This window comes from Falco biarmicus, chromosome 12 (genome assembly GCF_023638135.1).
Source record: "Falco biarmicus isolate bFalBia1 chromosome 12, bFalBia1.pri, whole genome shotgun sequence".
NCBI classification, from domain to species: Eukaryota; Metazoa; Chordata; class Aves; order Falconiformes; family Falconidae; genus Falco; species Falco biarmicus.
Genome location: NC_079299.1, coordinates 1,323,613 through 1,349,708, shown reverse-complemented (window position 1 = coordinate 1,349,708; position 26,096 = coordinate 1,323,613). Strand labels below are relative to the sequence as shown.

Here is a 26,096-nt window from a genome sequence, read left to right as displayed (position 1 = left end):
GGGCGCGCGGCGTCTGTGGTAACGGGGGGGCGGGGGGCGTTGGACCGAGAGGGGATCCAGGGGGGCGGCTGGGATCGAGGTGGGGGGTCCTGGGATCGAGCGGGGTGGACTCTATAGCAGGGATCGACTGGGGTGGGATCGAGTGGGGTGGGCAAAGGCCTCAGCAGCAGGGATCGAGTGGGATGGGCAAGGGCCTCAGCAGCAGGGATCGAGCGGGATGGGCAAGAGCCTCAGCAGCAGGGATCGAGCGGGATCGGCAAGAGCCTCAGCAGCAGGGATCAAGTGTGCAAGCAGGGCTGTGGGAGCGGGTGCTGACGGGGTGCTGAGGGGGCGGTGCGGGCGGGCAGGGCGGTGGGGCAGGGGCCAGCCAGGCAGGGATGGAGCCCACTGGCACACATGTGCCGCCAGTACCGGGCTCCAGAGGGCTGAAACAGGGCACTGTGATTTTGATCCAGGTGTGCCAAGAACGGGCGGATCCCTGAGGAAAAGTACTCTCTGCTTCATCGCGTCAGGTGAAGATGTGATCCACCGTCGTTGCGTCTCCTGTGCCACTCAACCGCTGCTTCGTGCGGCCCAGGCAAGGAGATGGGCAGCTGCAGGCAGCAGCGTGGCTTACCTCAGCACAGCCCCAGCGAGAGCATGGACTAACGCACACCTCCTGTGCTGATTCATTACTGTCTGCCTTGACGAGCAGCCTCAGAGACGCTTCTGGAGGATTGAAGGGTTGGTTACAAAACCAAATGCTTCTAGTCTAGACATGGTTCCTGGCCCTGAGTATCAATTCCCAAGATCTGGGGTACAGTTTTGTATTATAAAATGTTATTGCACCCAAACGCAGTTTTTCATTCTTGAATTGTGTGACATGATGATGACTACGTAAATTCTGAGAAATCATGTTTGGCACCTGTAAGGTACATTCTTAACACATCTGATAGCAGAGATAAGCTTAAGCAATAGCTGTCTTGCTTCAGCCCTTTTCAGGACAGCTTGTACATGTTCAGCTGGCCACAGTGAAACAAGAGGCTGGTTCCACGCCTGCCGTGATGAGAGCAGAGATGCTTCACTGTTACTCACTCCTGCCTTCTATCACTGACGTGTGTTGCTAAAGCTGTTCCACTTGAGCACATGGAAACCAGACTTGAGCAAGGAAGGCCAAACTGAAATGAAAGCGGCAGTGCTCATCTCGAGCTTTGTCCACAGTTCTGAAACAGGAGGATAAGTCAGAAGTGTGGTGGTTGTTGGGATCCTCCTCCTTTTCAGTGTGAAAATTGTGCAAATATTGAGAACTAATAGTTTAAAGAAACTGGTGTTCTCTCTTTTAAGAGAAACGAAGACAAGGGATCACATTAAAAAAAATAATATCTTGATGCATTCTTCTGTTTAGAAAAGTTATTGGCTGCCTTTTTGTTTTTCTTTTTTAAAGATCACTGCGGAGAAAAATGACAGCTGGCTCTGTCTCAGTTCCTCAGGTCATACCACTTCGAATCCCTCTTCCAGGGAAGTCTAAACATGAAATAGACACAAATACTCCTGTAGAAATAAAATCAGGTATGAATAAGAGCTTTGACTCTATGTAAAACCTTCTCTTACGCATTTCTCTGAAACTTTTAGCCTCTATACTTTTGTTTGCTTTTAATTAGGATTTTCATGAGTGCAAATTTCATTAAGAAATTTATACAACTAACGTGTTTTGATATACCAAATATACTTGCACTTAATTTTATGCATTCAAAAAATATTATTGACTTATATGTCTGCAATTAGTAGTCTGAATTGCTTCCAAGATCAAGCTCTTAAGCTGTTGCATTTTGCTTTGACTGCAAAAACAATGCTTGCAAGTATCATGTGCCGGGCTCACCCCAAAGGTTTGCCTTGCAAGTTTTGAAATGTCACCTTTCACTGTGGGAGAAAATACCTTTTCTGTCATTAGAATGCACAACCTATTTCAGTGTTTTCCTACAAAAATATTTCACAGCTACTTTACGAAGAGGAATATTGCTTATAATGAAATTGAATTTGTTGGTAATTAATTTTTCATGGAAGAAACAGTTTTGGCCCCAAACAGTCATTTATGGAACTGCTTTGTTTTGTTTATGTGAGAAGAATCAAGCACAGTAGTGAGTACTTTGAGGTGCAGAGCTCGTTTTTCACAGGTTGAATACAGTTTGCCTAATTACTTCCTCTGTGTCTTTCAGATACACCTGAGGTCTCTATTTATTACACTTTAGATGGAAGTAAACCAGAACTCATTAGGAAACCTGGCTATGGAGAGCATAACACTTTTAAATATAAGGGTCCTATCACGTTACCGGTTGGGAAAGTAATGGTCAAGGCACTGGCAGTTACAAAGTAAGGATCCTGTTTATTTCAGTTGTATTTTGGCAAGGCACAGATATCCCTGTGATGGCTTGGAGCCCTGTTGTTTAAAGCACTCCATACCTCACAAATGAGAGACACCCCTTGCCCCTGCCAGGTTGCAATCAAGTGATCTTCATGGGTTGCATTGGCTTCACTTTCTCCTAGCACTTTTTATCCATTAAGTGTTTGTGAGGTTGGCTTAGCTCCCAGATGTTTATTTCCTGGGCTGTGGATGTAGGCCAATGATCTGCAGAGGCTGTGGGTGAGAAACTAGTAAAATACATTATACTTAGAGCTCGTCCTTTTGAGCGTTATCATCAGAAGTGCCAGAGGAACTGGTATGTTGTTTTCTGGGGTCATCCCACTGCAATAAATTCAGCAGATTTACAGAAGCAGGTCTTCCCAGGAATTTGCTTAGTTTCTAGCACAAAATGCTAAATCTCACAGCTTAAGTACAATGTTGTATGAGCAAGAGTAAAGTAAAAATACAATACACAGAAAGAAAACTGGATTTTGCTGCACAACAACTGACTTTCTCCAAACTAACTTCATGCTTAGAGACAGAGAGAGGACACATAAACTCTCTGTCTGTACCCTGTTGCATTGTTTTTTATTTCCAAGGGAGCAGAAACTTCCACTCCAGCTGGGGATCTGGGCTTGCTGTTCCCTGCTATTAGTACCTACAGGTAGCCTTTGCTTGTGCCCACTCTGGAATGTAACACCATTATATTCCCTGTGCAGGGACATGCAAAACCTGGGCCTATATATGTTTTCTGATACCGCTACCTAGATTAACAGTTGTTTCCAGTACGTTTTTTTATTAAGATGTTTTCAGGTGTGCTAAATAGATGCTCTAGAATGACAATAAATCCCAAGTGCATAGTTTGGACATTTACAGCAAATTCAATGTTACTGCTGTATTTTAATAAAGAGTAGAGACAGGTTTTTTTGTCAAATAAACAGCATGCTAACCACTGTTTGACTAGGAAAAGGAATATGGTATTATGAATGGAAGAAAAGTCCCGCTTTCCTCTATTTTCTGCAACGCTGGCAAACACTAGTTACTCCAGAAAGCAGACACGGGAGTATTAAGAGTTTTACATGTAAAAGTTGTTGAGGGATCAAAGTATCTCATTATTTTATTGGTAACTTCTTATCATGCATATTTTAAACTTGAAAAAAACAAACCAAACCAAACCAAAGCAGTAGTTCCTGAGAGTGCTGCCCAGGATTATACTTATCAACTGTAATAATGACTTGCAAGCTTGGAAGAGATGTTCCAGCAAAAGAGCCATGTCCATTAGTGATTTACTTGTTGCTGCACATGGGTTTGTGGCACATGTATAGCTTTGTGAACGTTGATTTTCAGGGACTGCAGGGAAAGTACAGTTGTAACAAAGGTGTTTCTGGTAGAGTACAAGCAACCAAACATCCTTTACTCTGTTGAAGACAATGACAAGAATTTCCTAAAAGATAGCGCCACAAAGGTAAGTTTTAACACTTGTAACCTCTTGTGTGAATATGAAATGTTCTATGCATGATATTACTTAGAGAATAAACTTGGACTGCCTATACTTCTAAGATATTTTATTTTCTCTGTTTGCCCATATTTGCTGCCTTGGTCCTTTTTGTAATATTAAAATTTCAAGGGGACACAATTTTTATTTCTTGTTTCCGCTGGTCTTCTATGACCAATTCAGGACAAACATTTTAGAAATACATTTATAATTTAAGATACTCAAATGCTTGCATCGAAGATAAATACCTTAAACATGTACTTTAAAAATCTTAACAAATAACCATAGCAAGAGAGGATTAGAGCAAAATCAAGAATTTCATTTGGAATACAAATAGAATTACTTTTTAGGAGAGGGAAGCTGGAATGTTTACCACAAAACCAAAGAAGAATGGAGTGCATGTGGAAATCAAGCCTGCCTGGAGTGAAGCACCCCAAGATTTTCAAGGTATACTTTACTTCATAAAACTGAAATAGAGTTCTGTCTTAGCTGAAAATACTGTAAAGTTTTCTTCTTGTATGACTGATAAAATGTGGGTAATTTTTAAACCATCTTAGAAGACAGAAAATCCTCTGGTAATTCCAAATTCGATTGCTCAACATGGCAAATAGAGAACAAAAATTACTTTCCATACATTTCACATTACCCCTTTAAACATACTAAAATGTCATTAATTTCTCAGCAACATAACAAGGCCCAGTCTGTATTTCCCTTTGTGCCAGAAAATGCTTTTAAACTGATGGATTGCAAGTCCTTTATGGAGTGCTTTACTGATGTTTTTGTGCAGTAAGATTCCAAAATAAATACACAAAGCACAAATGAAAGCTTGACCCAGATTTTCTCTATAGATAAAGCCTGTTATTCCATGGTAACGGCAATGGGACTGTTTTAAGAAGAGGGAATTGTATTAATGTTTAGACATTAATTTAGTCTTAGGAGCTGGGGGTTGTTGAGCAGGATGGAAGAAAACCACAAATAGAGAAAAATACAAAAGTAAGCGCTTTCAGAGAGGAGTGATGTTTCTTCTAGTGTAATTTCCTGTAATTCCACGCAGTTTATTTGAACCCAAAATATGGATGTCAAACACATGTTTAAATACACTTAGCTATTGGAATTTAAAGCGAGACTGTGTAATATTCACGTTAAGATATACATTAACTGCATGGAGTGAATGACAGTGGAATAACAGGATTGTAATTTCAGACTGGGAAACAGAAAGAAAGGCTGCTCACAGGTCCCTGCAAGAACAACAGCTCCTTGACAGTCATTTGGAAACAACAGAGTACGGAGAGGAATCCATCTCAGCACTACCAACAGAGTCGTTACAGGTAAGCAAAGGGGTGTTGAAGAACACTGTAAAAGGCTGTCATCACAACTGAGCTCTAAAAAAATAAAAAGGTGAAGATTTATGATCATTCTTATATAATCTTTCAGAAATCAGTGCCTTTGGCTGTATTATACAGTTAATTTAAATCTACTGGTAATGACAGACTAGAATAGGAATGCCCAAAGCAGTGCATAGTTATCAGTAACAACAAAACCAGGAAATGCAAATTAACAATGCCTGCATTCCTACTAATTTTCTTTTAATACATTACTGAATCTGCAATTAGCAAATATTTATTGCTATATGTTGGCAAGTTGATATTTAAAACTTAATAATTCAGTAATGCTGTCTTGGAAGTAAATAGCGAGACATTGTTGGAAGAAGCTGTGGGTCCTTGATGCAGCTAGTGGGGGAATCAAGTGTAGTAAATATTCCTTAAAACAATGCATTTCAGTGCAGTTTGTCTCAAATACCATCTTCAGCTGATTTTGCTAATCATAAGAGTAGCATATATATAAATGCATTTTGCAAATACTCACTTTCTAAGGCTAAAGAATTACCTTTATTTCAGTTTGCTAGTTCTTCTGCAGTGACTAGCCGGAAAAGCTTAGCAAGCACACAGGCATCAAGGATCCAGAGGGAAACAGATTTTCTCAAGTAAGCGACTTCTTTTAACATATTTGTCCTTGGAAAGTAACTGAGCAATCGCCTTTTGCAACTAAGTTGATAATGTTGTGGGACTATAAAAATGAGGAAAGTGAAGACAGACACTGGCTCATAACTGGAGAATATGATCTAGGTAGGTCTTTGAAAATTCTTTCTGTTATTTATAGTTTTATTTGTATTTCACTGTACACAGTTATCAACTATCTTACCATCCTTAAAAAAAATTCCTAATACCTGTAGGAGCAGAGGAAAAGCTGTCTTTTCAAATTGGAGTACACCTCTCACTGCAGTAGGTGAAAACTGTTCACTGGAGTAGTCTCACAGAACCTTGCTGCTTATCAGTATTGAAAGGCTTATGTGTTCTACATCAGTGGCTCCCCATGGTGCAGCAGTGAGGCCTGACACAGATTGTGTGTCAGAAGATTTTACCTCACACAGTGAGGAAGAAAGTATGAAACTCTGTAGCAGCCAGAGAGCTTTCTGCATTGCAGAGCTGTTTAGAATTCAGAACCTCATATCATGGATGCTAGGGCTGCGGATGTGGACCACCACAGCTTGGAAACCACAACTGAGAAATCAGTGGCCTAAGTCCTGTCTCATCGAGTTCCAGGTTATTCATTATTATGTAGCAGTGCAATACCAAAACAAGCTCAGCCAGCTAGCTGTTATTTTCAGATGCGCACACTGTTCTGCACCTCGCCTGTCTGACCCCTTGGCTCACTTCTGTCAGGAATGTGGATCTCCTGTCCCACCTGTGCCAGTACATCGCTTCCCACCCCCTGAAGGAGCACAGGTCAGCAAAACCTCTTACCAATCAACAAATTATCTTTGGAGAAAACAACTTCTTCAGCAAATTACACATTCTATGCTGGCAAAACCATTATTTAATCACTCTTTCATTTGGGAAGTTCTGTTCTGGTTGTTTTATTTTGTTCAGTAGCTTTAGCAGTGGATCTGATGTAATTCTTAAATGATGGGCAAAATTAACCATAGATTGCTTCAGTTGCTTACCATATATAAGGATAACAATGAAAAAGTAAATTGTGTTTTATTTGCCTGTGTCAGGAAGCATTACCAAATTTGGGTTCCTCCTCATCCTGCAACAACACCCACTGCATCTTCAGCACCTGTATATGCATCTTATTCCAGAGCTAACTAGTGCAGTTAGTTAGTTAGTAACTAGTGCTTGTGGCATAGCTGTAGAAGATCCATCTAGTATGCTTGAAACCTTAAACGGTGGCATGTGTGGGCATATGTAAGAGCACCAAATTTTTACAGTGATGCCTGTTAACTGTCTTTTCTACCTGATCTAACAAGTCAATGGTGCATTTTTTTCCTCTGTCATTAAAAAGATGTCTTGTCTGGGGCAATGCTGTAGTTTCAAGTGGTGACTGAGAATATTCACCACCTTTTTAGATTAGGTTCATAGTTATGAGGATTTCAACTACCTGCACGCATTTTATAGTAGCGTATTAATCTTACTGAAAGTTAACTTGGTAACTTTCTGGCATATTTTTAGTAGTCAGTAAAGCATTCTCTTCCCAGTTGTCTTCATATTTTCTCAATAGCCTTTGACCTTTAAGGATCAGTATCAGTATCTGTTGCTGTCAGTTGCTGTGTTTCCAGTGGCTTTGCCGCTGATGTAGAATCCAACCAGGAAAATACTGAGAATCTGATGATAACCTTAAGGATCTCATTATGGCCCTTAACATGCTGTCATGGGTTTTTTTATTCAGATGGCCCCATGTCTTGAATGCAGACATCTTGTGCCGATGAATACACCCACTTGCATTGTATGTGAGGCACCAATAGCTCCACAGCTGCAGCCCCAAACCAACATCTGCATAAAGGTAATTGAGAATAAACATGACAAAATAGCGATTTACCTCCTGGCATGCATTTTTCTAACAGATGAGTTCATTGCAAATACTTTGATCCAACTTGGGTTTGTATAATTACATTATGACAGCTTTAAGAGTTAGTAGGATTTAAAAACACCTTGACTAGAAATAATCATTAAAGGTAAACCTCATAAGCTCAGAAAGGTCTGCTGAAAAGCACATGATGTAGCAGTATAAATGACAGGAATGCATGCACTTGTGTTCAGTAGAGAGATACTCTATGATTTTGTGATTTATGGCCTTAATATTACTAAACATTTGAAGTCTATGAAATACTTCTTCATCACTCTGCTTTCCTCACTTGATTGTATGTGCTTTGCACAGATGAGCTGGCAGGACTGGGGCAGTGGGTGTGTGCCCAAAACGTTACGGCACAGTCTTAGTCAGTGATCCAAAAGTGCTGGTGGTCTTAACTAGACAACATTTGCCCTACAAAATACTCCCTACCCAGGGAGTAAGGGCCCTCCTTGATCCTCCCAGTCAGGGGAAAGGGTGTGAGGAGGTGAGGACTGATGCTGCACATCCACTATTGGTTGCAGAGCTGGTGTCTGCAGCAAGGTTTTGGTTTCTGTGATGGTGGGACCCTGTTAGAGGTTCAACATTTCCTTAGGCGAGATGGGATCCACCTCACAGGAGCGCTGGGCTAGTAAGGAGGGCTTTGAAGTAGAAATGACAGGGGAGGAAGGGTTAAGAGCAGCCCTGTGAGGGAGTGATGGACAGGGCTGACAAGCAGAGGATCTTGGGTGATGAGGATAATAGGGAACGTTAAACATCTGGAGGAAAGACTGAGAGAGCTGGGACTGTTTAGCATACAGAAAAGAACGTTCAGAGATGATCTCATCAACGTATATAAATACCTGAAGGGAGGGTGCAAAGAACACAGAGCCAGGCTCTTTTGGTGGTGCCCAGTGACAGGACCAGAGGCAACCGGCACAAACTGAAACACTGGAGGTTCCATCTGAACATCAGGAAACATTTTTGTACTGTGAGGGTGACGGAGCACCTGCACAGGTTGCCCAGAGGGGTTGTAGATTCTCCATCCTTAGAGATATTCAAAAGCATCTTGACATGGTCCTGGGCAACCTGCTCAAAGTGACTCTGCTTGAGCAGAAGGGCTGGACCAGGTGACCTCCAGAGGGCCCTTCCAACCTCAGTCATTCTGTGATGCTGTGATAATTGCAAGGGAACAGTTTCGGAAAGAGATGGATGCTGAATGGAAATTTCTGGCTGAAGACTATCAGGTAACAACGGAGATGCATAATCTGAGACAGTTACCAGCTTGGTGTCGAAGCAGATTATAGACATTGGTGCAGATTTAGTGTTTTATGGCAGCCCTGATGTAGGTGCAAAGGCAGACCTGAACTATTTGGTGGCAAGAATCAAAATATTAGACTCATTTTTCTTAGCTCTGGTGGAAACTTGCTTGTTAGTGGTGACTGTGTTAAGGACTTTTAGGGCACCCTCACGGTTTATTATTATCATTATTATCCTTGCAGATACTGGGCTATCTGTTTAGTGTGAGTGCAGTGATTGAGGAACCTGACAACAATATATACTGGAGGTATTGATGCTGGAGTTCCTGAGGGAACTGTACCATAATATAACAAAAATTGTCACCAAGATACATAGGCAATATGGCCTAACTAAAGTCTGGAGCCCACAGCACAAACTTGAAGGATCTCTTCTGTCTGCAGGGCTGAATAAGCACAGCATTTTGTAAGATCAAGTTCACAGTTTTCAAATACTATGTGAAATATATTCTTTCTCTGTTTAAAAGGGCAAAGTAATTTGTCAGGTGTGTGGCACAGGAAATCCTCTTCACCATAAATACTGTGTGACTTGTGAAAGCAAACTGCCTGAAATACAGACGGTAAGGCTTCTTGCTTCAATCACACTAGGGTTAATCAAATCAAAGCATAACATTCTTTTTCTCTGGGAAACAAGTCATATCCCTGTGTCCCTATGCTGCAAAAGCTGAGATTCCCTCCCTCGTGCCATATTCAAGCCCAGTACTCCCACAGATTTGCCATCACAAAAGTCTAGCTAAAAATAAATGTTTTGTATACCTTCAAGCTTCTCCTATGGAAGTCAGGATTGCAAATGCCATTATGAAAACTCAGAAGGCTCTTAGAAAGCGGGTAGGCTTGACTCCAAGGGAGTCTTGTTTGTGTTCAGATTGTTTCCTATTGCAACAGAAAACTTGAGTATATACATCAGGAAGATCATTCTCGTTGATTCAATTATTTAGTAATAGTGGAGAGAAGAAAATATCATGAGCAAATGGAGATAAGAAAAATAAGGTTAAAAAAGACTTTATTTTTACCTTATTTTTCTTATCTCCATTTGCTGCTTCCCCTATGTGCATACAGCTGCTATACTTGTATTTGGCTGTGGCTCTGCCCAGGGATGAGAAAAGCAACAATAAATGTTCCCCCTAAAATTGCTGTCTGTTTCAACTCCCCATTTAGCTTGCTCATTTAGTTCCTTAGAAGAATTTTCCTTTCACTTCTGAAAAGTCTTGTATGAAAACCAGATGGTATTTCACTTCTCCAGGTTGTGATAAATACAGAAATGAGAGAATAATAATGATTTGCAAGTTAAAATCTGATTATAATGGCAACATCCTGACTTCTAAAACTGTTGGTAGCTAGAGGCAAAGGTCTCTTGTATAGACACTGAGGTGTCATTTCAAAGTTAATTTCAGTAAGAATCTGTTCTTACCTAAGATAATCATACATTTAGCTGCCTTACTAAATGTAGGTATTAGTATGTAGCCGCATACGTAGTTAGGCATATGACTTGAATGGTGACACCCGTAGTAGCTAACAGAGAAAGTTAGAAAGTAAGAATTATTAATAGTAAACAGAAAAATTACTAATAATAGTGATTAATTAGTGATAGACAATAGTAATTCCTGAATATTTAGTAATTAGTAATAATGCTGATATTACTATTGATGCTTATTAAATAATTTTGGTTTAGAACATATTTGGACTTGTGCTTTTGTAATTTTGTCTTCCAAACAAACGCCCAAATGCATCATTCAAGCTGCAGTGCCAGCCACAGATGAAAATAGGTCTATTTTGTGTTTGCTTATGTGCTGTTGTGGTGTCTGTAATCAAAATAATTTTCCTTGGGTTCTGTTCCTGCATAAGCCCTGAGGCCAAACACAGCAAAACATTTTTAAGACCTATTTGTCCTAACTAGGATCTATACTCAACCACTAGAAGTTTCAGCTGAAAAAATATCTGTTTTCTTTTGCATACACCCATATAAGTTAATGTTAGTAGGAAAGCTAGGTAATATATAACTTGTAAGAGGTAAAAAAATGGGAAAAAATATTTTTGTAGCAAATACTGAACTGGAAGAAAATTTGTTGTCTGAATACATTCTTCCTGCCATACTACTACAAAGAAAGGTACAAATCAAAATAGCTGTTGTGCTTTGGATTTGAAAATATAAGTTTATCAGCAGAGAAACCTCCCCCTTAGCTTGAAGTGTATTTATATATGGGCCATGTTAATTAATACGCAGTGTAAAAGGACACCATTGATAAGGGAATAAATTTTTTGTTCCTCTAGTTCTGGTAAAAATATTTTAAAATTAATTAATGACACATTTTACTGTGGTTTTGTAATGAAAAAAATTACAGGTTCGATCCAAGTCAGTCTGTTGCTTATTCTAAGTTAAAGTAATTCTTTTAGGCTGAATATGACTTTATGTTGTCCATGTGGCTTGCTTTCCTCTTTCCCTTTATTTGGTTTGTGAACTTTTCCTCATAAAAAGTATTTTCTCCCTAATGCTTGTTTTATTTTATTAGCCCAGGTTTGCAGGAGACACTCCCCCACCTTACCACAGCCAGCAAAGGAAGACAGTTTCGTGCTCAAAATGCAGCCGCATTAACCGATGTGATGCCCGTTTCTGTGACTGGTGTGGAGCCAAGGCACGTGCTTTTGCTGTTTGTGTTGACAAATCTGGTTTTACTCATCTGTGACCTGCAGCAATTTCAAACTTCTCTTTGCAAAACTCTTCTCCGTTAGTACACAGCATGTTATATGGGTTTAGGAAAGGCAGGTCCTGCTTGAAGAACCTGATCTTCTATGACAAGATGACCCACCTAGTGGATGTGGGAAGGGCTGTGGATGGCGTCTACTTAGACTTCAGTAAAGCCTTGGACACCATCTCCCAGAGCATCTCCTGGGGGAACCGGCTGCTCGTGGCTGGGATGGGCACACTCTTTGCTGGGTAAAAAGCTGGCTGGGTGGCCAGGCCCAAAGGGTGGTGGGAAATGGATTTAACTCCAGTTTGCAACCAGTCACAGGTGGTGTCCCCCGGGCTCCGTGCTGGGGCCAGCCCTGGTTAATGTCGGTGTCGATGCTCGGGGCGAGGGGATGGAGCGCTCCCTCAGTCAGTGGCAGGTGGCACCAGGCTGGGGACAGTGCTGCCCTGCCGGGGGGCAGGGGGCTCTGCAGGGGGGGCTGGGCCCAGGGGCCGAGGCCACTGGTGTGAGGGTCGCCCCAGCTCGGAGCCGGGCCCTGCCCGTGGGTCACACCAGCCCCAGGAGCTGCGGGCGGGGGGCAGGGGGCTGGGGAGCTGCCCGGGGGAAGCGGCCGGGGGGGCTGGCTGGGCCGGCTGGGCATGAGCCCCCCGTGTGCCTGGGTGGCCGAGGGGGCCAGCAGCACCCTGGCTTGTGTCAGAAACAGTGTGGCCAGCAGGGCCGGGGCAGTGACCGTCCCCCTGCGCTGGGCACCGGTGATGCTGCACCTCGGATCCTGGGTTCAGTTCTGGGCCCCTCAGCTCGAGAGGGACACGGAGGGGCTGGAGCGTGTCCAGAGAAAGGCAGCAGAGCTGGTGAAGGTTCTAGAGAACAAGCACTATGAGGAGCGGCTGAGGGCGCTGGAGGGGTCAGCCTGGAGAGTGGGGGGGCTCAGGGGGGACCTGATCCCTCTCTGCAACTGCCTGACAGGGGCTGTGGGCAGGGGGGGATCGGTCTCCCCTCCCAAATAACAAGCAACAGGACAAGAGGAAATGGTCTCAAGCTGTGCCAAGGGAGGTTTAGATTGGATGTTAGTTAAAAATTCTTCACTGAAAGGATTGTCAAACCCTGGAACAGGCTGCCCAGGGAGGTGGTTGAGTCACCATCCCTGGGGGGATTTAAAAGATGTGTAGATGTGGTGCTCAGGGACATGGCTTAGTGCTGGGCTTGGCAGTGCTGGGTTAAGGGTTGGACTCGATGATCTTAAAGGTCTTTTCCGACCTAAACAATTCTATGAGCTATGATTATTATCAAAATACTTGCTTAGAGCACGTAGGATTATGTAAAGAAAAATGAAAGGCTTAGATGACATCCTGATCCCACATCGGTCAGTGACTTAAGGGTTTAGAGATTTAAACAAATTACCATGGGTCAATAAGCATCAGATGAGATGCAATAGCCGTATACTCTGCCAAAGTAACATATCCATCAAAGGTTAAAGTATAGGCTTATCTAATGCAAGTTTTCCCATATCTGCTCTGGGCTATGATCACCTATACAGACAATTACCAGAGATGAGATGATGCATGCAATTTTTTTTGGCTGAAGGCCTCAATAATTTCAGTAAAGACAAGTACTTCACTGCTGCTCAGTAGAGCTTTTGAGTGGTACAGTCAGGGTAAACAATTTTCCCTGACATATATTTTTATAGGTATAGTTTTTCAATCTAAGATCACACTCAAGGAGAATTGGTTTTGTTTGTTTTTTTTCTGTGAGCTGAGCTCACATAAAATTTGAAACAGTCCTCTATATGCATACTTAATTATTGGTGCTGTACTGTACCAGGGGACTTGCGGGGGTGGGGGTGCTGTTAGAATTAAACTGGAAAGAACTGCAGTCAATACTCAGTGTCAGAGCACCAGACTAGTAATTACAGGGCTTTGCCAAAGAAAATAAGTGTTTCTGAAAGTATACATTAAAAAAATAACATACCATAAAGCTAGATCTGTCTGAAAAGTGTTTGCCTTCACTGAAAAAGTGCTGAGATGTCTGAAGATTTACTGTCTTGCAACTGCCAGTGTGTTAACAATCTGATATCCTGGTTAGTATTTCTAATCTAGTAGCTTTAGGTAGCACTAGTTTACTTCCTTTTTTTAATTCATGCCACTGCTTTTATCATTCCTGAACCTATGCCTCATATGTTTTCTGTACTGAACTTTCCAGCCTGGACCGCCTCCGTCCTACTTTACTTGTTTCAAGTGTGGTACGAGCAACCATCCATATGCTCGCTTCTGTGGGTCCTGTGGCATTTACATAGAGCCCCCATCAAGGGCAGGTTCTCAGAGAGGCAGTCTCGTGGATGCTGGGGACACACCGGGTTTTTCTAAGGTAAAACACATGTATTACAAAGTATTACAAAAATATTGAAACAGCTAAAAACCTAGTCCACTGCAGGTATAGAGCGGCACAACTCCATTCATTTCCTCTTAGAGATAACGTTGTGGTCTGTGAGCATGCTGAGGGCAAAACCGAGGAGATGTTTATTCTGAGAACTGCTTTCTGCTGAAGGTGGCCTTAGCCAAAGGCCTTAATCCAGCCTTACTCTAAATAGCAAAGTGAGAAGCAATCAGCTTTTCAAAAGGCTTAGCTCTTTAAGTCCTTTTATCTTGTTGCATGTGAATTATTTGTGTCCTGCTGATACAAGGTATTTGTTCATGTAATGTTTTTAAAATTCTTGTTTTAAGAAAGACTGTAATGTTTATCACGGCCAGCTTTTGTCTTGCAAAAGCATATATGTCATACTGCTGGCAACCATGAAGAGCTTTGCTTTTGCTTGAATATTTGTGATAAGTTGCATCATTGTTACAGACTGGCAATTAAAATCCAGAATTGCTAATGATTCTTCCTGCTAGCTTTTTCACTCCTTTACAGTCTTGTATAGTGTTCTAGTTAATTTCTGCTTGTAAGCCATTTAATCATATCTGATTATATCACTTACACTTTTCCTTTCCCTCCACAGGCTAAACAATTTCAAGCTCAAGTTGCCTGGCAGCCTCTTTTTTTTTCCTTGCCCAAATCAAGAGCAGAACTAAAAGAAAGAGAAGACAAAGGAACCCAAACCATTGGACTTTTTTACCCATCTAGCAAACTGTTGGAAAAGAAGGAGCTCGAGCTGATTTCAGAAAAAGAAAAGCTGGAAAAGATGAGTGATCATAAGCCTCTCCTGACAGCCATTAGTCCTGGAAAAGGTTAGGAGTTTTGATTTTATGTTTTCTAAACAAAGCTGCAATGTACAACCTTGCTTTGTCGTGAAAAGATTATAGTCTGTGGAATGTGCCATCAGTAGGAGACTGATTTACATCTTTACAAGTCTGTCTTCCCACCAGTGGCTTGTAAATGCCTTAGAATTCAACCAGTGATCTCCATCAACAGCTAAAAGAAAGGCTATCGGCAATATCAAAATTTTGGTTACTGACCCCTGTACAGCCTTACTAATTTGCTAGGAGATTGATTTCCTCAGATCCTACAAGATCAGGGGAATTGGAAACCACTGAAGAAGCACACACACCCCCAGCGCCCTCCCCACCGCTGGCCATGTGATGTTCAGGGAAATCTGCGATAGCACCTGCTGCGGGTATTGTTAAAACTGAGACACAGGGCTCTTAAAACATACAATGAGGCTTGTCTATGTGAGGAACTTGTTTGGTGTGCTGTTATGGAATAAATTATAGAAGTTTCAGAAGCAAAAGAAACTAAAGAAAGGGATTCTTTACAGGATTACAAGAAATAGGGTTAGTAGAAACCTTGAGAGCTTGTCAGCCCCATCTTCCAGCCTCTCAAAGGTATCAGTACATCTACATCACTCTCTGCAGAGACTGTCCACGCGCAAACTACTGTCAGTACTGCAGATGACTTTGTTTCATAGTCCCTGGTTTGATTAGTTAGCTCTTTGTGGAACACTTGACTGTTTGCTGTCATTAAAAAGTTTGCAATTTTTTAGAGGTTTTAGTTTTACTATCATGGGAAAACATCAGCTTCAGCTTTCTGGATCCCAAACTCTCGAAGGCAGTCCATCAGTATTAATTAGGGACCTAATAAGTGGCCCAATTGGCAAATTGTCTTTGATGTCACAGGGAAGTTCAGCTGTGCAGTCCGGAGAGTAAGTTAATTTTAGATCACTACGGCATCAAATGGCTTGGAGGAGCAGTTACTTTTTTTGATCCGCTTTCCCATCTCTAGCTCTTTTCTACAACTAGAGGGTCAACCCCTCAGGCCATTATCAGAATAATTTATCTATTGGGTAGAAACAATAGTTTCTAATGTTGCTAATGAATGTTAGAAATTCCTGGTTTGACTCGGTATATAAATATCCACATGATGCATTCTTATTTTTAAAATTATCACTAGGGAAATCTGTTTCACTACTCCCTTGCCCTGAAATGTGGCGTGTTCTCTTAGACATCACTGTAGGAAATACAACACTTGACTCAACATGTCAGGGACCTTAATTTAATCAGAGGTAATAAAGGATTGGCTCATAATAGTGCTGAGGAAAAAAAAAAAAAGCAACACCAAACGTTCATCTTTCCCTATCAGAAATACAGCTCTTGACTTGTGAGTGAGAACTCCTTTCACTGGGAAAGGCTGGGAGGAAATTCTGGGCTGCTTTTGAACTATGTTAATTTTTATCCATTTAGCAGAGATAACTTTGTTGAAGTTGCATTGTGTAATGTATTCTCCATTAGACTCTGCCAAGGACTGAGGAACATATTTCATTCTATAAATCAATAAATGTCTGTTACAGGCAGCTCTTTCATGCTGTTCCCTTTCCTTGATGCTGAGCTGTATGAAACTACATGTATCAACAAGACTATACACTATCACTCAAGAAAATCTTGTCTATATATACCAAATATGTCCATTATTTCTTCAATTCAAATAGTATCAGACATTTGATATTAAAGTTTTTAAATAAAAGTGGTTACATAAAGGTGTTTTTTAAAAAATTATTTCTTGACCATATCAGCCATTAACTAACCTTCTATTCTTTTGTGAAGATTAAAAAAAAAACCAACCAGTTAGGACAGGGGAAAATAACACTAGTACCAAAACACTAATCCTCCAATGTATACTGTATTTCTTCTTTTGTTCTACTCTTAGTCTGTTTTGAACAGGAGTCAAGTCATTTACCAGGTAAACTTTACAAAGAAGCCTCCCATTTTCTACTGTAAAAAACAGTAAATCAGTGTGATAGAGGTGTAATCAACTACTGACAGCATGAATTCAAGTATTCCATAAGTGCTGCCAAAAATCCTTTTAGATATAATAAAACATCAAACATGCAAGAATATGTTCCTGGCAATCTGGATTATTTTTTTTTATATAAAATCTTGTGATTTAGGCTAGTTATGAACCAGTTTATTGCAAATAATACTGACTTCTCTGGGGGGATCACTCACCAAGTAGTAGTCTAGCTTGGATTTTTTAATTACTGTTTTCAACTTGTATTCGTTTTTGCATGTGAGACCATGGTAGGGAACAATTTATATTGTTATATATTTATTTTTACATTCCTTTTAAGCTGCTTAACAAATAAGATTTGCTGGTTTACTTTGTCATAATTTCTACCAGTTTGATCTTGGAAGAGTCCTCCAAGCACAAAAATCCTTGTGCACTTGCCTTCTCTTGTAAAAGTCAGAGCAGCGCTTTTCTTCTGACTTGGCTTCTTCTCACTCTTTTGAGCTTCACTTAACATGAAGGGAAGGATAAGGTCAGAGTAAATTCATTGTGTAAGTTAAACGAAGTTACCAAGCCTACACAATTTATTTAAAACAAACTAATTCATACTCGGTACTTTCCATAACTATGCTCAAAACCAAAATTGGCCAGATCCTGATAACGATCACTTAAGAATGAGAACAAATCTTTTTGTTTCTTTCTCTGATGAAAACAGAATGTTGCTTCGTAAATACTTGGACAGGAGCTGCATAAAGTCTAAATGGCTTGAGTTTCTAACCCAGGTGCATTCAGCCCCTCGTGTTTCACACCCTGTACCAGCATAAAGGGATGCTGACTCTCACAGAGATCCTGACAAGCAAAAGAGCAGGAATGCTTATGCTTTTAATATGCTCTGCTGTGTATAATTGAAAAGCATATATTTGAGGAACAATTTACACAGACCAGAATGCTATTACTGTGTCTGCAGTTTTCAGATTTGGCTTATTGTTACCTGTCAGTGATTTCAAATCAACTAAAAATCAGTTCAATAATGCACAATTGCTTAGTTTTAATATTGTACTTTTTTTTTTTTTTCTTATTATTATGATCTGGAACATTGTGAGATTCTTCTTCACATGGAGGCAGTTTTGATTCTCAAGGACAATTCGGAGACATGGTTTTGTTGTGAACAGAGGTGCCCTAAGAATGAATTTGACCTATGGATAAGACACTATATCACCTTTTTATAGAGTATAACTTGCTTCTCATTTTCTTGATCAGATGAATTTTCTAAAGAATTTTTTTTTTCTGTCTCAGTGAAAATATGCTATCTTTTAAATTATCAATCATGACTGGAAGAAATGTTAAGCACTGTTTTAGAGATTTTTCTCCTGCTTAACTCTCTCTTATAAGGCTACTGGAGAAAACAGCTGGATCATGTCTGTGCTCACCTTAGAAGCTATGCTCAGAACAACCTTGAATTCAGAGCACTGGTTGGCGAACCTCGAATGGGAAAGGTAGGAAGGAGCTTGTGAGCAGTATCTTCCTATGGAATGTTATGAAAAGATTATTGTGGCTGCTAGATAGACACTGGAAAAATAGATGTCTCCCTTTTCTTTAGACCTTGACCTGTTTGTGTATGTAATTTGTCTTGTTTTGCTGTTCCATGCTTTACTCAATCTTTTATTGAAGATTTCTTTTCTGCTTTCTTTCCTATGGCAGTTTCTGTTCTTCTCTCACCTCACAGCTATAAGAGAAGTGACAGAAGCAAGAAAGCCCTTCCTCAGCTGCTTTTCTAATATCCCACAGCAGGCTAACAAGAAAAAGAAGAGATTACTGACATCTATGTAGTTGGTCAGTTAAATAAGCCTTGCTAGAAATGGGATTTAGCTGATACGCTTGCCTCTGCTCCGGGCTGGATTATACCAGCAGATAGCAGCAATTCTCTTTGGCTATATAGTCCGCTTCTAGTATAAACTATACCAGTTTTACAGAAACAGGGTATTGCTCTTCTTACTGGAGATGTAGTCTTCAGGATGTCACCAAACTGCACTGAAATGATTAAAGGGGTGATAGCAAGAAGGTGGGAACCAGAGATTCTTCCCAAACAGTCCTAGACGATAGGGCTGGTATGACTGAGAGATCATTTGGTCCCTGTCCTGAGGGAGGATCAACTCTGCCTAAACTGCGTCTGACAGATGTTTGTCTTGAAGCTTTTCAAACTCACCAACAATGGAGATTTCACAATTGCCCCAGGCAGTCCATTTCTGCACTCAATTATCCTTGCTGTTGAGCTGCAGTACTGTATTGCTTTCTTTGGCAGCCCTGCTGGGTTAAGGGGTTGCATCCCCTCACGCTGCTTCCTAGGTGCTGCCAGCGCAACTGCTTGTGGCGACGTCCTGTGGAGCCAAGCTAAAAATAGGTCTGGAGGGGGAAAAAGGTCATCAGTGCTAGTGCAAAAGTAGACTGGCAGTGCACAGCTGGATGCAGGCAGAAGCAGGGCTGGGAACTCCTTGAACTGGCCTAACTACTTGGGAAGCTGTTTCCCAGTGTCTGACTGAAGACACCCTTGATACAGTTCAGGCTCACTATTTCTTAGCCTGTCTTGACTGATCTGACACACCAGTGAAAAAACCCAACAGTTTTAGCACATAGAAACAGCTACAGAAAAATTCATGAACACTATGGGTCAGAAGGGTAATTGTTGTTTGGCAGATTACACTTGTGGGAGGTATGACACTCCAACAGATACTTTCCATCTGAATTCTATACCCACTGAGACCTATTGGGTCTACCCATAAGTTCAGAAGCTGTAGTACAAGTATAAATGTAAGTATAGTAGTATAGTAAGTATATGTAGTACAAGTGTAAATATAAAAGATATCTGCTTGGTGGAGCTGAGGTAACTTACTTCCCTTGCTAGAGAGTTCGAAAGGATATGCCTGAAAAATATTCAGTTGCCTAGAGAAGGCTATTCCTGCTGCTTCTTGGCCTTTTGTCATCCTATTGTCTTGAAACCACTGCCCCCAAAAGTAACAGAAGTGATTCAAAGGAGTTGCAAACTTTCTGGGTTTAATGCTGCTTTTTCAGTTTTCACGTGGATTAGAAATATAGTCAACCTTATCTCAAAATTCTCAACCTGCTGCAATATAACCTTGTCAGCTTAATTCCACTTCTTTGTAATCCCCTGTGCACTCATTTTTGTATAACTTAGTCTCCTTGCCAAAAGTACTGCCTCAATTAATTGATACAGAAAATTGCCCACATTTTACTACAGACTGTGCTCCTACAGACTGGTACAACTAAAGCAGCAACCGGTCCTCCTGCAGCAGGGAGTCCTAAGAACAACACAGCCTTTCATGCAGCTGTGAAATCTGGGTGGAGAATGACTGAACTTTCATGAAACGTAGCATTATTACATCTTTTGGATTCGTCTGGCATTTCAGTCGTTCTTATATTTCCAGTTACTCAAAATACCACCTGCCTGTTTCTTAGTTAGGTGGGAAGTGCTGGAACAATACCACAAGTAGGCAAATGCCACGTGTGATTTTCTGTATGGGCTCCATAATAAACCTCATCAGCAAGACTTATTCCTAAAACTATTTCTGTGTACTTTTTGTAAGAGATACTAACAGCTGCTCTTTCCCTCTAGATTAATTCTGCTACCATCTGTGAGGACGACTATGAGGTCACTATTACACTGAATTACGCTCTTGCTGTAAACAAGGTCAGTTCGGAGGATGGGGCCCATTGTTTAGGCAGCTAGTACAAAGCTGTTGCTAGACCAGTCAGTGTAAAGCTGATATATTTTAAATTCAAGTCTAAACAAGAAATTATTTTGTTCAGAGGGTGTTAACTCATCACTTCAGAGAAAGGAATCTTTCTTTTTCTGTTGAAGCTGGCTGAACAGGTATCTTTATCTGATTAAGCCAGACTTCATGGTTATGTTGCTATCATCTTGCATTTCATTAGTTTGCTGCTAATATTAACATTATTGTTATATGTTGTTTGATGATTCTAGCACACCTTAGCTCTCAATCTTAGATCCTCCTTTTCTTCACTCTGCAAATTGTGCTCTTAAGAAACAAGCTTAGTCATTTTCAATAGTTTGGAGATAACATTTGCCAGAGCTCGTGTTAACCATATTCAAACACTTACAATCCCTACTTTCAGAATGACCATGTTCCAAAACCCACCCACATATCCATTTCCAGCTTTTCAAAGATGAAAATCTACCATTTCATAGATCCAAAATTCAAACTATCTCTTGTGTAGAATCTTAACAAGCTTACCTTGCCATGTGGTGCCTGAAAAGGTATATCACATCATTTCACAAGTGAGGAGTTAATCAGATCTCTCAAGTGGTAGAAACACTTCCATTTGGATGAGAATCATAATTTCATTAAGTGAATTTGTGTCACTTTTTTTCTTTTTTAAATCAAAACAAATACCTAACACAAGGTTTAGAAAAAGATGCTACATTATTTTGCCTTAAACTGGAGTTCAATTACACATAATAATTTGACTTATGCTAATTTGACAGTGATATTAAAAGCCTACATATTTTTTCATATGCAACACCATTTTATGCTACTAAGACTGTAACAGCATTACATGATAATCTTGTTAACTACCTGCATTTGATGATTCTACAGGATATTCATAATAATAAACCAGTGAAGTTCAGCGATCATTACCTGAATACTGTAAAAGAAGTCAGAGATGGACAGGATGGCAGCCAGACTAGTTTTGGTGAGATTTCCCCCCCAACACCCCGTCTTTACAATGGACCATAAATATAGTAGTCAAGAATACAGAAGCAGCACTTGGAAGGTGCTACCAAGACAGGCAAACTAATATATCAGCACATTCTGCACCTACTTAAGTTATCTTTAAGTCTCAAAATGTGACTGAGTTGAGATTTAAGCAGTGTACCAACTCTGAGAAAAACTTCATCCCTAGAGGACAGCTGAAGAGGCCAGTAAACTGCAGCCACAGCTCATAGCAGTGTTTGTATTATAGCAATAAAATGTTAAATGCTCTTCATATTCTTTTACAATAGGAGCCATTAAACATCAATATTATCTGCACTTTTGAGTTCTGCCAGGGACTTCAGCTTTGGCACATTTGACAAAGATAAGAAACTATGAAATACATTAATTCTAGACCTAGTTTTCAGGGATGCTTAGCTTGTCTCTCCCACTGGTCTCAGTAATTTTAGCTCAGCATTTTAGACATCTCCTGTTGGATTCAGGTTTTCATTAAATCAACTAGTTGTAAAGTCAGCACTAGAATTCAGAAATTCCTGTAGTGTAATTTGACATACTTCAATTCACATATAAGTTTCATCCACTTTGTGTTTCCAGTCTGAGACTTTCAAGAGGTAGCCACAGCACCAGCAGCTGGTTTTTTGAAGTGTCAATAATGGGATTGGGATTCCAGGCACTCCAGTAGCACCAGCTTTTAAAGGTCCCCATGTGCTGTGTAATTTCCTTATCAACCCTTCTGCACATTGGTAGATGATGTCTCTTAAAAATAATGGATGTACTTTTCTACTCAAGGTCCTCTAGTCTTGTTCTTAGGTATTTGGGGTTCAAACAGCATTGAAAATTTTAAGGTTTTTGGTCAAAAGAATTCATTAATCTGAGTCAAGCCTGTTGAATAGCTGCAGCTAATTAACAAAAAGACTCAAACACCCCAAACTCCACATTTCATTGAATCTTCATTTCAAAACAGCAAATTTCTAAGACTGCCTGAGTGTAACCTTTTGTTAAAACCAGTCTGATCTGCAACAAACGTTTCATCACTTTCTCTTGTAGAAAACTGATAAATATTGCTTTGATTTCAACACAAAATAATATATTTGTGGATAAATTATTTCCAGATCTCTCCCCCAAGTTCTTGTTAGGATATGACTTTGCTTTGAATTAACACTTGTTTCCCTTTCTGGTAGGCAAAGATGATTATAATCTTTTCCATTTGAGAGGCAAAATAAAGAGAACAAAGTCAAGAACACTTACAGAAAAAGAAGATAAACTCTCCGTATGTATCTTTTGCCAGTACAGGAAAAACTACCTATAGAACAGCACTAACAGGAAGGAGGGCATCCAAGGGTAAAAACAGAAAGTTTTTAATAGTGACTGGGGGTGGGGGAAGGGGTCAAAAGTCCAACTTAATATAAAACCTGAACATTGGTAACTGGCATTTATTGCAGAACTGGAAATAATTAAACCATGTTCCTACTAAGAGCTTAATTAGATTGTTGTTCTTATTTTTGGACCTATTCTGCTTTACTGACACAGCATTAGGCCTCAAGAATGTTGTAGACTGATTTTGTTATAATTTTTTCTCAGAAGCAACATCAGATGGAGGTATTACTGTCCTCCCTTGACCTTGCTACTTAGGTTGACTCCATAGGACATACCCTTGGCTGTGCTAGAGCTACTGTTGGCACAGACTGTGAACTAGACGGAAGAAGATGATCAATGCAACAAACTTTTAAATCAACTGAATTTTCCCATCAAGCTGAGATGTCAGCAGAACTGAGGGCTAGTTTAATGCAGAAAACAAGGATTTACTTCTACTAGAGACCAAATATCCTGGAAGCACTGCGTACTGAATGGATTGTCAGTAATGGCATAGAAAATTTCAAAAGGGAAATGTACATTAACCTAAACTTGGATCACTTAGCCAACTCAACAGGTGGAAGAAAATACAGACCTTTGTGATATGAGTCCAGACATAAAAACACTTGGTGAAGTGATTGGGCTTTCAGAAGGGGAGAGGAAGTAGGTGGAAGAAATAAAAGGAAAAGGTTTTAGGTTTTTGCTTGTTTATTGTTTCAAGATTTAGTAAACTAATTTCTGTGAGTCAAAACATACTAATTTTTAAAATAAAATACTTCTACAAGTTCTGGAAGCTTCAAACTTTAATCCAATAGCAAAGAACTTGTGCCCATGTTGAATTTTACTGTGGTGAGCAGATCTTTGTACAACCCTGGAAAGCTGCATTGATGTAAAGCTAATAATTTGCAGATATGTTTGCTGAATCAAGACCTCAAGAGTGAGCTATTAGCCTGGGTTAGCCAACACTTGCTCATTCCCAAAGGGTTATGGATTAGTAACACTGAGGCTCAGCTACACTGCATTCACGCCACTGTGTGCGTTTTCCACCAGTACTCAAGGGCAATATGGCCCACCTACTTCTGTTTTCACTATGTGAAATGGTACCGGAAATGTTTTCGGTTTCCACAGCCAGAATCTGGACAACTACTGGATGAACTGGGTCCACATGGGAAAGGAAGAATCACCTTGGTAGAACAATTGCTCAGTGAGGTAAGTTAACTGAAGTTCTTTCTTCTAACTCTTCGACCTTTCTAACTCTTTGACCATTTACTGTATAAATATGAGCCTGCTATGCGACTTCAACTTTATGCTTAAGAGGCAATGTCTGCAATACAACTGACTGTCTTCAGGTTGAAAGAGCATTTTACAGAAGAAATATCCTAGTTTACATTTGTATATGTTCTCCCCAAATTTCTGTTTGGTGGGCGCGTGAGGCATTCTCCTCTGGGTTTGTCAAGGCCATGCAGAAAAAAAATGTATTAATTTTATAGTTTAGAGTCAAGTCCTCTTTATAGCAAAAGCAAGCATAACCTCTACCTTTTTGCTGCATGGTAAGGTGCATCCTGACTGTGGGATCTAGTTTGACAGCCCTGGCTGTATACACTTCCTCTGGCTTTGAGCTAGGAGATAACGTATTCAGAAGAAACATGAAGAAACAGTACCACACAAATTGAACATTTCTGTCTTGAGCATAAAGTCCATTTGCCAACTTAAATTGGCATAATATTAAAGCAAGTGGAAGCTGAAGAATCTGTATGGCTTTCAACAGCTCACCTTCCCTCTCCTGTGCTTTCTAGGGAGCTGACCCAAACTGTATCAGCGCTGAGGACCGACCTGCTCTCACAGTTGCTGTCCTTAACAAGCATGTGGAAGCAATCTCCCTTCTCGTGCAAAAAGGTGCTGACATTGACCAGCAGTCAGGACCGTAAGTGAGCACCGATTCTCTGCCTCAAGTCTTTTGAAGTTTTATCAAAAAAGCATTCACGCTCCAATTTTACTGAGGATTAACCTCCCACCCCTCCTCCACAAATCTATAGTCTAGGAGCAACTTTCAAAGTCAAATTTAAAAAATGCAAAAAATGCAACTGAGCAAATAGTGTTCATGGTCCTTCTTTCGGTTGCCAGCTTTGAAGATTTATCATAATTTCTGTTGAGAAAGCTGCTGTTGTATTCAACTCCTTCCTTCATCCACTTCAGCTTAATACGATAAACCACACTCAAGCCTACCCCCCCCCCCAAAAAAAAACCAAACAACACTGTGATTCCTAGTGTATTCTGTATTCTCCTCTTCATTTTCCTCAGTTTAATTTGCTAGACCGCTTCTCCATGTACCAGGACAGTTTCCTTAGGTAGTAAGTACTTCACTCATTCCTCCTGTGCAGGCACAACACCACTGCTCTCCACGAGGCAGTTCTGCTTGGATCGGAGGGAGAGGAGTGCATCAGAGTCCTGTTACGGTGAGTACTGTAGCTGGGCCGCTAACTCAGCAGCAGGCACCCACGGCCTGCTTGCACAGACCTAGCTGGCAATACTGAAGGGCCAGAGTCTGCCCAGGGCTCAGCGGTCTTACCTCACAGTTGTGTCTCTGCCAGAAGAGGCATCCAGAAATTTTGAAGTTACTCTGTACCAACATTTACCTACGAGCCACTTCACTAATCCCAGTAACTTGGAATGAATTTAAGTAGCTTAAAACAATCTGTTCTTTATTTCCAGCTGCAATGCAAGTATAAAAAAGAAGAATGCAAAAGGGCAATCAGCATACGATTTGGCTGTTACAGCTGGAAATAATGAAGTTATTTCATTGTTCGCAAGTAAGCTTGGACAGGGACCGTTGGACAAACTTACGAAACCCAGGAACATTGGTCTCATCAATGTGTGATTGCAACTGCCTTTCCCCCCTGCAAGATGAAGCTGGGGGATCTTTGGGTTTAGGAGCACCTAAGCACACACACCCAGTTCTGTCTGCAGACTTCACAACCCTGTACGATCAACTTGGGCCCCAAAATATTT

The 26,096-nt window shown here is 40.6% G+C and overlaps 1 protein-coding gene across 1 annotated transcript; it reads left to right on the top strand.

Moving 5' to 3' along the window:
* Window positions 1-113: 113 nt before the first annotated feature.
* DZANK1 (double zinc ribbon and ankyrin repeat domains 1) lies at window positions 114-26,096 on the top strand. The gene is made up of 21 exons (XM_056356910.1): window positions 114-723; window positions 1,424-1,548; window positions 2,196-2,349; window positions 3,728-3,845; window positions 4,226-4,322; window positions 5,079-5,203; window positions 5,774-5,859; window positions 6,544-6,661; window positions 7,605-7,718; window positions 9,547-9,639; window positions 11,590-11,712; window positions 13,969-14,133; window positions 14,765-14,993; window positions 18,376-18,479; window positions 20,615-20,689; window positions 21,618-21,714; window positions 22,916-23,004; window positions 24,216-24,296; window positions 24,884-25,011; window positions 25,469-25,543; window positions 25,800-26,096. The coding sequence occupies exons 2-21, from the start codon at window positions 1,440-1,442 to the stop codon at window positions 25,963-25,965; spliced, it is 2,346 nt and encodes a 781-aa protein (XP_056212885.1). The 5' UTR covers window positions 114-723; window positions 1,424-1,439; the 3' UTR covers window positions 25,966-26,096.